The following is a 16,207-nucleotide window of genomic DNA, read 5'->3' as shown; positions in this document are numbered from 1 at the left end:
CCACTTCTCAGGCTCCCAACAACTACTCTCCACCAGGCCTCTTGGAGTCTAGTCTCTTACACATGCAGTGCAGGAATTGCCATGGACCCAAGGGCAATTTTCCATGCATATTTCCAAAGTGGCCTCTCTCTAGTTCTCCCTTCTCTGTCACTGTGCCTCTTAAATCCACATCACAATTCCTAAACTTCGGTCTTTGCTTTCCCTCCCCAGTGAGATGCTGTTCCCTTTTGGGCTTCAACTTTCTCTACTGGTTCAAGAAATGTTACCAGTGTGAAAGCCAGGAAAGATGTGGGCTCAACTCGTATGCTTTCCTTTTACCAAGGATCACAGCCCAAAGTGGTTGTGGGGGGTGGATGGGTGGAGGAAATAGGAAGAGGGTGGTAAAAGGATACAAACTTTCAGTTCTAAGATGAATAAGATTGAGGATTTAATGTATAACATGGTGACTATAGTTGATAACACTGTACTGTATGATTTGCTTAGAGGGTAGAACTTAAATGTTCTCACCAAAAAAAAAAAAAAAGTTAAATATGTGAGGTGATGGATGTGTTCATTAACTCGAAGAATCTTTTCATGATGTATACATTATACACTTTAAATATCTTACAATTTTAGGGACGCTTGGGTGGCTCAGTCAGTCAAGCCTCCAACTCTTGATTTCAGCTCAGGTCATGATTTCAGGGTCATGAGACCGAGCCCTGAATTGGGCTCTGTGCTGAGCATGGAGTCTGTTTAGGATTCTTTCCCTCCCTCTCTCTCTGCCCCTTCTCATGCATGCTCTTTCTCTAAAATATAAATAAATAAATATCTTACAATTTTGTCAACTATACCTCAATAAAGCAAAAAAAAAAAAAAAAAAAAAAAAGGGTGGGGGTGATCACAGCCCTGAATTAATTGTTGTCTAGTGCCTTATTATATTTTGTATGGGTGTAGTTGATTCCAGCTACTCCATGTTGCTAGCACCAAAAACCCATAGCTTTACTTTTTCCAATATCTTATTAGGAAAAATTTCTAACATACATCCAAGTTGAAATATTTGCAGTAGACTCCTATATACGTGCCTAAATTGTACTATTAACATTTTGCTATACTTACTTTATCACATATTTATTCATTTATCCATCAGTCCATCTTAGTTTTTGATGGACTTCAAAGTAAATTGCAGACATCAGTACACTTGCTCCTAAATATTTCAGTATATACACTGTGAAAATTAATAAAAGGAAACCTCATTTAGAATGAAATGGGAGGGGCGAGACCAGGAGGAAGGAAGATTTCTCCCTGCTCCACCTCTTGGCAACAGCCCAGCCAATGAGATACAGTCACAGATCAGCCAATGAGAAGTCCCTATACTTTGGCTTCCAAGTTTACTCCAATGGACTTTTAATTTATAACAGCCCTTCCCAGCCCCGCCCCCTTCCTCTATAAAAGAGGGTCTTGGGTTGCAATTCTTAGCTCTTCCTGAATAAACCCATCTTTTGCTGGTAAAATAACTGGCAGTTTTATTTGTAAGGTTAACAATACATTACCTAGAGCTTAACATTTTAAACTTTTCTTCCCTGTTAGGTTAAATTTTTAACATAAAATTCGCAAATCTGAAGTGTATATTGGTTGAATTTTACCAAATGTATATCCTTGTGCAACCCAAGCCCTATCAAGCTATAGAGCATTGCATTACTCTAGAACGTTCCCTCATGGTTCTTTCCAGTGAATTCCCAAACCCAATCCTAGGGAGAATGACTATTCTTATTTTTTTCCCACCATAGATTATTTTTTTTTAAAGATTTATTTATTTTGGAGAGAGAGCATGAGCATGTATGCCAGCAGGGAAGGAGCAGAGGGAGAGGGAAAGAAGCAGACTCCCTGCTGAGTGGAGAGCCTGATGCAGGGCTTGATCCCAAGACCCCAAGATCATGACTTGAGTTGAAATCAAGAGTCTGACGCTTAAGCCTGAGCTACCCAGGTGTCCCCCACCATAGATTATTTTTGCCTGTTCTAGAATTTCAAACAAATGAAATCATACAGTTTGTGTCCTTTTTTTTGTAAGGTTTCTTTCACACAGTATGTTTTCATCCATGTTAGTGGTTTGTTCCTTTTTATTGCTGAGTAGAGTTTTTTTTTTTCACGTTTTTTTTATTATGTTATGTTAACCACCATACATTACATCATTAGTTTTTGATGTAGTGTTCCATGATTCATTATTTGCGTATAACACCCAGTGCGCCCCAATAGTCAGGGATTTTAAAGTAAACATTTTCAATAGATTTAAGAAATTTGAGAAAAGAATGGAGAATTTCAGCAGATACCTAGAATCCATCTAAAGACAGAAAAAAATTCCAGAAACAAAAAATCTGACTAAAATTAAGAATTTAAGAGATGGGTTTAGGGGCGCCTGGGTGGCTCAGTCATTAAGCATCTGCCTTCGGCTCAGGTCATGATCCCAGGGTCCTGGGATCGAGCCCCGCATCTGGTTCCCTGCTCTGTGGGAAGCCTGCTTCTCCCTCTCCCACTCCCCCTGCTTGTGTTCCCTCTCTCTCTGTGTCTCTCTCTGTCAAATAAATAAATAAAATCTCAAAAAAAAAAAAAAAAAAAGAGATGGGTTTAATGGAAGATTAAAAACAGCAGAATAATACAATGGAATATTACCCAGCCATCAAAAAATTGAAATCTTACCATTTGTGATCATGTGGATGGAACTAGAGGGTATTATGCTAAGGGAAATAAGTCAATCAGGGAAAGACAATTATCATGTGATTTCACTCATATGTGGAATTTAAGAAAAAAAACAGAGGATGATATGGGAAGGGAGAGAAAAATATAAGATGAAATCAGAGATGGAGACAAACCATAAGAGACTTTTTTTTTTTTAAGATTTTTAAAATTTATTTATTTACTTGAGAGAGAGAATGAGAGAGAGAGAGAGACCACATGAGACGGGGGAGGGTCAGAGGGAGACGCAGACTCCCTGGTGAGCAGGGAGCCTGATGCGGGACTCGATCCAGGGACTCCAGGATCATGACCTGAGCCAAAGGCAGTCGCTTAACCAACTGAGCCACCCAGGCGCCCAAGAGACTTTTAACTATAGGAAACAAACTGAGGGATTACTATACACATTAGACTCAGTAAAGAATGACAATGCCCCAAGTTGGCAAGACTAGGGGTAACTGAAACACACATACATTGTTGGTGGCTTGCAAAATGCGACCAAGTACTTGGGAAAACAACTTGGCAGTTTCTTATAAAGATATACTTATATTTACCATATGACCCAGCAATTCCAAACCTAGGTATTTATATAATAAAAATGGAAATAGGTTGGAAATGGAAATATGTATGGAAAACATAAAAACTTATGCATGGATGTTCATAGCAGGTTTATTCATAATAGTCTCAAAGTGGAAACAATCCAAATGTTCATCAATGGGTACATAAATAAATAGTGATATATTAATACAATGGGATGCAACATAATACACAACATAAATAAATCTCAAAATTTAAGCTGAGCAAAAGAAGGTAGGCACAGAACGGTATATACAATGTAATTCCACTGGTATAAAATCCTAGAAAAGATAATTCTCATATATAGTGACAGAAAGCAGATTAATGGTTTCTTGGAGTCAGAGGTGGGGAGAATTATCTGGGAAGGGATACAGGACATTTCTGGGGTGATGAAAATGTTATACTTCTTGATTCAAGTGTATATTTACCCAAACTCATCAAAAATGTAAAGTTAAATTTAGTGCAACTTATCATATGTAAATTATGTCTCAGTAAAGGTGATAAAAACCTCCCCTGGATGCAGTGAGATGGGTTCTTATGAGAAATTTAGACTGTTAAATGAAAATACTAGCCAAAAAGAAAGGTTGAAAAAAATCAGTTATCTAAGATTTAATTTCAAGAAGCTAGAAAAAAACCCCAGTGGATGAAATTCAAATAAAGTAGATAGAGTCTTTCATGTGTCTAATGGTCATTTATTACTCTTTCGTGAAATATTTGTTTAAAAATTTTGCTCATTTAAATTAGGTTGCTGTTGGGGTACCTGGGTGGCTCAGTTGTTAAGCGTCTGCCTTCGGCTCAGGTCGTGATCCCAGGGTCCTGGGATTGAGCCCCGCATCGGGCTCCCTGCTCAGTGGGAAGCCTGCTTCTCCCTCTCCCACTCCCGCTGCTTCTGTTCCCTCTCTCGCTGTGTCTCTCTGTCAAATAAATAAATAAAATCTTTTTTTTTTTTTTTTAAAGATTTTATTTATTTATTTGAGAGAGAGAATGAGAGACAGAGAGCATGAGAGGGAGGAGGGTCAGAGGGAGAAGCAGACTCCCTGCCGAGCAGGGAGCCCGATGCGGGACTCGATCCCGGGACTCCAGGATCATGACCTGAGCCGAAGGCAGTCGCTTAACCAACTGAGCCACCCAAGCGCCCAATAAATAAAATCTTTTAAAAAAATTATATAAGTTAGGTTGATGTTATTAAAAAAGAGCATGAACCAGTGAAAAAGAAATTAGCTATACAGTAGTCAAGAGGTGTCCTTTTGAAAAGATTAATCAAGTGTTAAATCCCTAGAATGCCTAATCAAGAAAACAAGAGACTACACAAGTTACAATACCAAGACAGAAAAGAGAACATTGCTATAGATTCTCCAGATATTAAAAATACAACAAACAGATACAAATTATTTAAATGTAATAATTAGATATTTCAATGAAATGATACGGATAAATGAAAAAATACCAGACTGACACAAGAGATAGAAAATATCAATAGTCCTATGTCTATTTGTAGTAATTGAATCTATAATTTAAAATTTTCCTACACAGAAAACTCCTGACTTAGATAGTTTTACTGGTGATTTTTATAGGAAACACTTATAGAAGAATAATACCAATACCAATAATGCACAGTTTTACACAAACTCTTCTGGGGGACAAAAAAAAGGGATGTGAATCTCAATTAATTTTATAAGACCAGCATTATTCTGATAATAATCCCTGAAAAAGCTACCACAAGAAAGGAAACATACAAAACAACATGGACATAGACATAAAGTCCTATATAAAAATTTAAAAATGTAAGTCAATAATATATTAGAAAGATAATATACAAGGGCCAAATGGAATCTGTTCCAGGAGTGGAAGATTGCCTTAACTTTCAAAAATCAATCCTTTGGATGAATTTTGGGAACATATGCTACGTAAAATAAGCCAGTCACAAAAGAACAAATATTTATATGAGGTACCTAACATAGTCAAATTCACAAATAAAGAAAACAGAATCACAGTTTCCAGGGGCTGAGGGGAGGAGGGATGGGAAGTTATTGTTTAATGGGTATTGAGTTTCAGCTTAGAAAGATGAAAAGAGTTTTGGATATGGATGGTGGTGATGGTTGCATGACAATATCAATGTACTTAATTTCACTGAACTGCACACTTAAAAATGGTTGAGAGGGTAAATTTTATGTTATGTGCATTTTTATGACAATTTTTTAAATGAAAAAAAAATCAATCCATATAATTCAACCACATTAACAGAATGAGAAAAGCTATATGGTAATCTCAACAGATGCAAAATATGTATTTGATGAGGGGCGCCTGGGTGGCTCAGTCATTAAGCATCTGCCTTCGGCTCAGGTCATGATCCCGGGGTCCTGGGATCGAGCCCCTCATCAGGCTTCCTCCTCAGGAAGCCTGCTTCTCCCTCTCCCACTCCCCCTGCTTGTGTTCCCTCTCTCGCTGTGTCTCTCTCTGTCAGATAAATAAATAAAATCTTAAAAAAAAAATGTATTTGGTGAAATTCAATACCTGTTCATGATGACAAGTCTCAGCAAACTAGGATTTGAGGAAAACTTTCTTAATCTGATAGAGATTACCTACAAACAAATTTATACCTCATATCACACTTAATGGTAAAATATTTAGAGTTTTCTTTTAAATTCTGGGAAAAAGGCAAGGATGTCCACAATCACTACTTCTGATGGTAACTGCTAGTGCAAAAAAGCAAGAAAAAATGGTATAAAAATAGGAAAGGATGAAGTAAAAAAACTTTATTGCAGATGACATTTTGTATACAAAGTCCAATAAAATAAACAATTAAAATTAACAAGTGAATTTATCAAGGCCACTGGATAGGCTAGTTTGTATTATGAAGTTTGTTCATTCCTTTGGGTATGATATATATCCATTATATGTTATATATAATAGTATACTATAATACATATAATATACTGTAATATATAAGATATGTGTATCATTTATACAGTTGGCCCTTGAACAATGTGGATATTAGGGGTATTGACGCCCCCCAGTAAAAAACCCACATATAACTTTTGACTCTCCAAGAACTTAACTAGTAATAGCCTCTTATTGATCAACAGCCTTGCTGATAACACTAAACAGTCAATTAACACGTATTTTGTGTATTATATGCATTACATACTATATTCTTATAATAAACTACAGAAAATAAAGTGTTAATAAAATCATAAGGAAAAGAAAATACATTTACAGAACTGCACTATAATTATTGATGCTGTAATTTTCCATGATCTGTTTACAAGGTGAATCATCTGTCAGTACCTACATCAATATTGTCTTATGATACAAAACACTGTGGTGTTATATGTATTATTTAACAGCAGACCTCAGAAATGAAAAGATAATGTGCAAAAAATGTACATTTATTTACAGGTATTACACATCACGCATTAAAAACAAAAAGCAGCAATATGATTGCTTTATGGTAGCCCAGTACAATAAGATTGTGTCATGGTAGCCTCGCCTGTATACTAATGAATAAATTGCTATAAAATTTTTATGGCGTACCATATTACAGTCATAGTCATAATACAGTACTGGAAACCTTGTTACATTTTTTGAAAACTTACTTACCTGTGATGATAAGCTGATGTGCAGTTTCTCCAGCAGGGATCTGTTTCAGGATTGATGGCTTGCACAGCTTTTTCTATAACAACAATGGCATCTTCAGTGGTGTAATCCTTCCAGATTTTTTTGATATTCTATCAGGGCTCTCCCAAGGTCCTTATGAACCCGTGGTCTAGGGGCTGAATTAGAGATGTGTTTGGGGGCAAACAGACTACTTTGACACATTCAGTGTTGAACTCATGAGGTTCTGGGTGGCCAAGGACATTGACCAGTACCAAAAGAACTTTAAAAGGCAGTTCCTTACTTGCAAGGTATTTCCTGACTTCAGGGACAAAGCACTGTTGGAACCAATGGAAACAAAGTTCCTAAAAAAAAAAAGGGGGGGGGTGGCAGTTCTTGCTGTCCAGGCCTTCTTGTTGTCCAACCCAAAGACTGGTAGCTGCAAGGGTTAGCAGCTTTACAGACAAGGGCAGTCCTGAGCATAAACCCAACTACATTTGCGCAGAACAGTAGCTAACCTATCCCTCGATGCCTTAAATCTTGGTATTTGCTTCTCTTCCTAATGTCTTTTGTGGCATTTTTTTTTTTTTCTTCTCCAGAATGGTGCACTTTTGTCTGCATTAAAAACCTTTTCAGATTGATATTCCTTCTCAGTGATTTCCTTAATGGTGTCTGGGAACTAATCTGCTGCCTCGTGGTAAGAAGAAGCTGCTTCTCTTGTTGACATTTTAAAAGCCAAACCTCTAGAATTATCAAACCAGCCATTGTGGCATTAAATTCTCCAGCTTTAGATCCTTCATCTTCCTTTTTCTTTTGAAGTTGCCATATAGGCTTCGCTTTTTCTCAAATCGTATGAGTCTATAGTCTATGCTTTACTTATAACAGTTCTGCACCTACATAAAAGCTGCATTTTCAGTATGATAAAAAGGTATTTCACAAAAAGTGCAAAGTTTTCACACCTGCTGGCTTAGCTGCAGTGATGGCTTCATGAATTTTTTTTTTTTTTATAGTGATCCTTATACTGGATTCATTTATCTTGAAATGGCAGGCAACTGCAGCTGTGGACTTCGATCTACGGTACCTATCAAGCAATTCAACTTTTTCTTATAATGTCATGACTTCTCTGCTTTTAGGGAGCACTTCCAGCATCATTAGGGGCTCTTCATATGGGTCCCATGGTGTTATTTGTGGGTTTACAGTATTTCACTAAACATGATGAAAAATACGTGAACTGTGAGAGATGACTTTTTACTGTAATATACAATTTATCAGATATGAACTGCTCAGTGACAGTGTCACACAGCATTTTAAGTGTATACAACACTTGAGCTTAAGGCAATAGCAGCAGGTGGATACAAAATTATTACAGAAGTCCAGATGGACTACAGTTAATTTTATACAGCTATCACTGCTGCATCTTTTTGTTTACATTTGTCTCAAGTGCAAATGGCGTCATGTATGGTCTGCTTGTGTGTGTAAGTTTTGACAAATTTTAACTTTGCACAATAGATTTGTGTATATTTTATGGTAGTGATAAAAGACTATTTTCCACATATGTTTTGTGCATATTTTGCTTAAATTTTCAATATTTCTAGCTTACATGGTCCATCTGTGAGTTTTTCAAATTGTCCCAAATCTTCAAAAAATTTTCCAATATATTTATTGAAAAAAAAATCCGTGCACAGCTCAAACCCGTGTTGTTCAAGGATAATTGTATATATTTGATATAAATTGGCAGAAATCTGTAAGCTAAATTAAGATAATAGCATTTATAACATCAAAACACTGAATACATAAGACCAAATAAAAATGTTCAAAATTTCTACACTGAAAAAATACAAAAATTGCTGATTAAAAGATGTGTATAAATGAAAAGGTATAACATGCCCATAGACTGGATGTCTCAATATTGTTAAAGTGTCCATTCTTCTGAAATTATATATTTGATGTAATGCCCATTAAAATCTCAACTTTTTGGTGTGGAACAACTGAAAAAATAAATCATTCAAAGATGTATATGAAAATGCCAAGGATCTAGAATTGCAGTGACAATTTTGAACAAGAACAAAATTAGAAGACATATACCGCAAGACGTCAAGACTTACTATAAATCTGTTTACCCTAAGAACATTTGGTGTTCAATGGAATAAAAGAACAGAATAGATAATTTAGAAATAGACTCCCATATACGATCATCAGATTTATCATAATACCACTACAACACAAGGGGGAAAGGAGAAGGTGGCCTTTTCAATTAAATGATGTCAAATAAATTGTATATTTGTACGGAAAATATTAATTTGACCTTTACCCCACACCACACATAAAAATTAATTTCAGATGGACTGTAGACCTAAAAGTGAAAAGTGCAGAAGAGAATGTAGGAAAATATCTTTATGACTTTGGATTAGGAAAAAATTTCTTACACTGGGCACAAAAAACACTAATCATAAAAGACTGATTAGTTGTTCACTAAAATTAAAGTCTTCTATTCATCAAAGGACATCAAGGCAAGCTGGAGATGAAGAGATGATGTTTGTAACACAAGTGTCTAAAAAGTACCTTGCACCCAGGATATAGAAAGAATCCTACAAATGAACAAAGAGTTCCCAATTAAAAAACATGGGCTAAAGTCTTGAAAAGGCACTTCTCAAAAGAGGATATTCAAAAAGCCAATAAGCACCTAAAAGGAGATTCAATATCATTAGCCACAAAGGAAATACAAATTAAACCTATAATGAGATACTGCCGCACACTAGAATCAGGCTTTGTCGCCTTTCCTCTCCATTGAAATTGCTCTAGTAAAGGTGGCCTGTGTCATCTCCATCCCTTATGTCATTTGAACCTGACCATGCTCCTCTTCTTGAAATGCTTCGCTCTAAGGCAGGGAAGAGGGTTTTATGTGTGGTAAGGGTTAGGAGGTAGAAAGGAGCAGCCAACAGACTAGGCATCAAGTTATGTCAACTCTTTAAAGGCAGGGTCTTTTAGGGGTAATATTTAAAGGTTTAACTCTCAAACTTTCCAATCAGAAACTGGTATATTACATCCAAAGGAGGTATGTTTCTTGGTAACAGTTTGTAAGTTCCACTATTAAAATTCAATCAGAAATGGTCATTTTAAAGTGTCAAATTATTCACTTGTAATGGGAGGGAGCTCATATCATTTGTCCAATATCCACTTCCCAATATTAAATAGATACATATTCTAACATTGTGGGAGGGGTATTGGATTCTCTTTTCTTCAGCCTCCACTGAAGCATAGCTCATCATGTCCATGGTCTGTTAGGGTCTTCTGGTATCAGGGCTGCAGCCTCTAGGTTCTCATTTTTGTTCCAGGACTCTTAGTATTTCCAGAACTTCCAAGAGTTCATTTATGGACTTGGGTATCGTTGGCTGTTTCCTCTCTCTATAATCCATCATGGAATGTTCTGTGAGGCTATACATGGAACTTTTCACCATTGTGACATTTTCTTCAGTGTCATGTTGAAGGTGGAACTTCTCTTGAGGCTTGCAGACCTCTAGTCTATAGCCTGGACGCAAGTTCCAGATACTCTTGGATATGTTTTCTATTTGTCTGAAATTACTACCTCCTCCAAATGAAACCAAGAGGGTAGAGGGAATGAAGTGCTGGGTAACTTCTTTGGAATCTAGGCAGCATCAGAACCAATTCCCATGCTCTTAGATCCATGACTGCCCCTACCTTGCCAATGTATTAGGGTAATTCTTGGTACATAACAGGTGTCCAGTGAATTACCTCCACAAGTAAAATAGGTTTTTCCTGCTTATGTTAATATTACATGCTCATTGAAAAGAAAAACTTATGAATTACAGAAAAGTGCAGAAGTCAGACAAACAAAAAATACTGGATACTCCACCACTCTAAAACAATCATTAACTTTTTGGAGACCATCCTTTCATTCATGGTTCTCAAAAGTTCACACAAATACAGTTTTACATTGAGTTTTAAGCCATACATGCTGCATTTAAATTAAAAAAAAAATTCCAGTCCTTCCCCCCATTTATCCCCCTACTTTTCTCCCTCCCTTCAAGCTAACCAATAATAACAGCCTGGTATATATTCTTCTGGTATATATACTTGTTTCCATGCTCAACGCATACACACATATATACATAAATGGGTATAATCATTAACAAAAATAAAATCCTGTACACATAAAGCTCTGTAATAAAGCAATTAGTTATTAAAATTTGTGGAAATACCTTGAGATCAACTAATGTAGAAATAACTAATTTTAAAAATTACTCTCATGCTGTTCCATAGAATGGTTATATCACAATCCCCCCATCAATGGGCATTCACTTTGTCTCCACTTGGTTTTCTACTTTGTCTCTACAAACGATACTTCGATGGAACTCCTTATTTGTGTGTATTTTTATGCATTGATGATGTTATTTCTGTGGGGGCAGATTCCCAAAGTGAGACTGCTAGGTCAAAGGATTTTTATTTTAAAATTTTATTTAAAAACTTTTAAATATATATTGCTGAATTGCTGGTGGAAATATAAGTTGATAAAACCTTTTTGTAAAAGTAGATGGTTCCCCAAAACCCACTAGCAAAAGATCTCTTAATTTTTGTCAGCTCCACGAAGTGGAAGTGACATCTCATTGGTTGTCTTAATTTGCATTTCCCTGAGTACTCCTTAGGTTCATAACATTTTCAGAGATTAATGGCCATTTACTCTTCTATGACTAGCCATCTAGTCCAGACGGATTAAAGACTTCAATGTAAAAAATAACCAAAATCTTAGAAACAAATTTAGGAGACTATTGTATAACCTACGGATTAAGGAAACCCTTTTAACTAAAAGAGTAAATTAACAATCTAAAAAGTAAAATGTATAAATATCTTACTATGAAAAATTAAAATGTTAAACTCTTTTACTATATAAAAAAGCATAAAGACAATCACTAGATTAAAAAAATTTGCAACACACATGAAAAAGGATTAATATTTCAAATATATAAAGAGCACCTCCAGATTTATAAGAAAGACAAACCAATAGAAAAATAGGCAAAAAATATATAGGCAATTCATTGAAGATGATTTGTTAAGTGAATAAAGTATAAAATATGGATGAATACTTTCATTTGTCCATTATTTTTCTCTATTGTGAATTTTCTTAGAACTTCTAAGATTTAATATGACTGTATGCTTTACCACATTCTTATGTTTCTAAAGTCTCTCTCTCTTTTTAAAAGATTTTATTTATTTGAGAGAGAGCAAGAGCAGGGGGAGGGGCAGAGGGAGAAGCAGACTCTCCACTGAGCAGGGAGCCCGATGTGGGGCTTGAACCCAGGACCCTGGAATCACGACCTGAGCTGAAGGTAGATGCTTAACCGACTGAGCCACCCAGGCGCCCCCTCTAAAGTATCTCTTAAGTGTGTATTTTCTGGTGAACTGCTCCTGGAAGTTTTCCCACATTCATAAAAGACACAGTTTATGATTCTTCTTGTGGAGTTGGCATCTGGATGAATGATTTATTAATCTTTATATGAGCTGAGTTTCTCTTTGATGTATTCTTTGATGTACAGTAAGGCTTGAGCTACTCCTAAAGGCTTTTCCACATTCATTACATTTATAGGGTTTTTCTCCAGTATGCATCCTCAGATGTACAGTAAAGTCTGAGTTGGTTCTGAAGGCTTTTCCACATTCTTCACATTTATAGGGCCTTTCCCCAGTATGAATTCTCTGATGTAGAGTTAGCTGCGATAGGGTGATACAACCTTTTCCACATTCCTTGCATGTATAGGGTTTTTCTCCAGTATGTGTTCTCCAATGCACTGTTAGGTATGAACCCCTCCTAAAGGCTTTTCCACAGACATCACATTTATAGGGTTTCTCTCCACTGTGGATTTTCTGATGTTCTGTGACATGTACCATCTGGCTAAATGCTTTCCCACAGTCATTACACTTAAATGGTTTCTCTCCGGTATGCGTTCTCTGATGGGTATTAAAGCCTGAGTTACTTGTGAAAACCTTCCCACACTCATTACATTTATAGGGTTTTTCTCCAGTATGCCTTCTTTGATGTACAGTAAGTTGTGATGTATTAGTGAAAGCTTTCTCACATTCATTACACTTATATGGTTTTTCTCCAGTATGTGTCCTTTGATGTACAATAAGGTATGACTTAGTCCTGAAAGATTTTTCACAATCATAGCATTTATAAGGTTTCACTCCAGTATGAATTTTCTGATGCTCTTTGAGATTTACCATTTTGGTAAATGCCCTCTCACATTCATTACATTTGTATGGTTTCTCTCCAGTATGAATCCTCTGATGTACAGTTAAGTGTGATTTTATTCTGAAAGATTCCCCACATTCATTACATAGATAAGGTTTCTCTTCAGTATGAATTCGCTGATGTATAATTAGGGATGAAGAACGCATGAAGGCCTTTCCACACTCATTACATTTGTAAGGTTTCTCTCCTGTATGCATTCTGTGGTGTACAGTAAGGCATGAATAATTAATGAATGCTTTCCCACATTCATTACATTTATAAGGTTTTTCTCCTGTATGAATTCTTTGATGTTCTGTGAAATTTGCTATACGATTGAATGCTTTCCCACATTCATTACATTCATAGGGTTTTTCCCCAGTATGAGTTCTTATATGTACAATAAGGCTTGAATTACTTCTGTAGGCTTTCCCACATTCATTACATCTAAAGGGTTTCTCTCCAGTATGAATTCTCTGATGGACATTAAAAATTGTGGTATTCTTGAAAGATTTCCCGCATTCATTGCATTTATATGGTTTCTCTTCAGTATGGGTCTTCTGATGTACACTAAGATATGACTTATTCCTAAAGGCTTTCCCACAATCATTACATTTGTAGGGCTTCTCTCCATTGTGAGTTTCCTGATGTCTTGCAAGTTTTGATTTATCACTGAAAGCTTTCCCACATTCACTACATTTATAGGGTTTCTCTCCGGTTTGAATTCTCTGGTGTTGATTAAGGCGAGCACACTGGCTAAAAGATTTTCCACAGACATTGCATTGATAAGGTTTCTCCTTAGTATGAATTCTCTGATGTACCATAAGTGATGAAGAGGCAATGAAGGCCTTTCCACATTCATTACATTTATAGGGTTTTTCTCCCGTGTGAATTTTTTTATGTTGACTGAGATATGAAGGCTGGCTGAACATTTTCCCACATTCATTACATTCGTAAGGTTTTTCTTTAGTGTGAGTTCTCTGATGTTGAATGAGTAGTGACCTATAACGAAAGGACTTTTCACATGTACTACATTTATAGGGCTTTTCTTTATTATTGTATTTTTTCCCTAACGTAGGTTCTGAAGTAGGCCTTATGGCTTTGCTGCCTTCTGTATCCTTGCAAATTTTCTTCCCCATATGTGTATTTGTAATCAAATCTAAATTCTCAGTGAAATTTTCACGTGTTTGGCATTTGCTGTGGGGTTCTTCTCTGATAACTCCTGCTTCAGGAAAAAGAATAGATCCAAATCTAAAGCCTCTTTGACCGGAGGGAATTTTCTTGTGAGTAACTATTTTTTGGTTCAAATGATTTTCCTGACTATTTTGCAATCTCAATATCCTTTCATTCCATTTCCATAATCCTCCCATTCTGGAGTTCCATAGACCATTCTCTGTGAGTTTATCTATTATGGTCTCTTGAGATGCATCTTCAGAAATATCCGCGGTTGATACATTCTTGGTTGCAGCTTTGGTCTCCAACTCTGGGGGAAAAAAAGAAATAAATCAAATCAAATGACTCCCATTTCCTAAGCTAGGAAGATCTCAGTAAACAGGATAATAAAAGGGAAACCTCAGCTGATAATGAATATGAAGTTTTTTTTTTTTTTTTAAAGATTTTATTTATTTATTTGAGAGAGAGAATGAGAGACAGAGAGCACGAGAGGGAAGAGGGTCAGAGGGAGAAGCAGACTCCCCGCTGAGCAGGGAGCCCGATGTGGGACTCGATCCCGGGACTCCAGGATCATGACCTGAGCCGAAGGCAGTCGCTTAACCAACTGAGCCACCCAGGCGCCCAATGAATATGAAGTTTTAACTGCTTGCAAATTGGCCTTGTTTTCTAAGAAGAAAGAGGTAGGTTTGAGGGAGGCTGGTTGAACCAAGAACCAAAGTAGTAAACTCAGTTTTTCCCCTACTAAAAAAATTCATTTATGGTAACCCTCCTAGAATCTAAGGATCTCAAATACTTCTTTTCTCATTCCCTTTACAGTGAACTTTTTTTTCCCCAGATCATTCTTAATAAGTTGTGACTACTTTCTTGCTTCCCATTTACTCTACAAACCAGGCATTTGTTTGTTCCCAACCATACTTTCTATTTGTCCTCATTCTTTGCTTGCTGGCTTTTTGTATGAGGCCTTTCTCAAATGAGGGCATTTGTTCCCAACCATACTTTCTTTTTGTTCTCATTCTTTGCTTGCTGGCTTTTTGTATGAGGGCTTTCTCAAATTTCCTAGGGTAGTTTATTCAAGTCTTTGTATGTACTTTTTAATCAGATGTTTATGGAAAAAAACACTACGATTTTTCAGAAAGTAGTTGAACAGCAAATTAGTCAAAATTAATATTTATAGTTATTAATGTTTTGAATAGTAATAATAATCATCAAGGGTAGTTTTGCAACCTTTTTATGTCTTAAGAACATTCCTGAAAGTCTGTCAAAAAAATTGGATAAAAACTACTTAAACCTTGATTTTTAAAGTCATGAAACATTCCACTATCCACAAAAGGTTTTGATCCAATTTTTATTTTTTTTTTTTAAAGATTTTATTTATTTGACAGAGAGACACAGCGAGAGAGGGAACACAAGCAGAGGGGGTGGGAGAGAGAGAAGCAGGCTTCCCGCCGAGCAGGGAGCCCGATGCGGGGCTTGATCCCAGGACCCGGGGATCATGAACTGAGCCGAAGGCAGACGCTTAACGACTGAGCCACCCAGGTGCCCCAATCCAATTTGTTTTTAAACATTTAGAAATAATTGCCTGAAAGTTAATTAGAAATTTAAAAGAAGTATAAAAATGCAGGGGCACCTGGTGGGTCAGTTAAACATCTGCCTTTTGCTCAGGTCATGATCCCAGGGTCCTGGGATTGAGCCCCACATCTGGCTCCCTGCTCCGTGGGGAGCCTGCTTCTCCCTCTCCCTCTCCCTCTGCTCCTGCTTGTGCGTGTGCTTGCTATCTCTGTCAAATAAATAAAAAATCTTAAAAAAAAAAAAAAACAAGTATAAAAGTGTGGAGCGCCTGACTGGCTCAGTCAGTTGAACATCTGACTCTTGATCTCAGCTTGGGTTTTGATCTCAGGGTTGTGAGTTCAAACCTCA

At 36.6% G+C, this 16,207-nt stretch overlaps 1 protein-coding gene across 7 annotated transcripts in view; it reads right to left on the bottom strand.

Moving 5' to 3' along the window:
• Window positions 1–6,655: 6,655 nt before the first annotated feature.
• The window catches only part of ZNF624 (zinc finger protein 624), a 48,661-nt gene continuing 39,109 nt past the window's right edge, over window positions 6,656–16,207 (bottom strand). For all 7 annotated transcript variants that reach the window (XM_036094613.2, XM_036094614.2, XM_078067974.1 and 4 more), the window contains one exon: window positions 6,656–14,600. In XM_036094613.2, the coding sequence (XP_035950506.2) occupies window positions 12,385–14,600 (2,216 nt within the window). In that variant the 3' untranslated portion in view covers window positions 6,656–12,384. The remainder of the gene's footprint in view (window positions 14,601–16,207) is intronic.

The sequence above is a fragment of the Halichoerus grypus genome, chromosome 2 (assembly GCF_964656455.1).
Source record: "Halichoerus grypus chromosome 2, mHalGry1.hap1.1, whole genome shotgun sequence".
Classification (NCBI taxonomy): domain Eukaryota; kingdom Metazoa; phylum Chordata; class Mammalia; order Carnivora; family Phocidae; genus Halichoerus; species Halichoerus grypus.
Note: the sequence above shows the minus strand (reverse complement) of the source record. Positions and strands in the feature narration are given on the sequence as shown.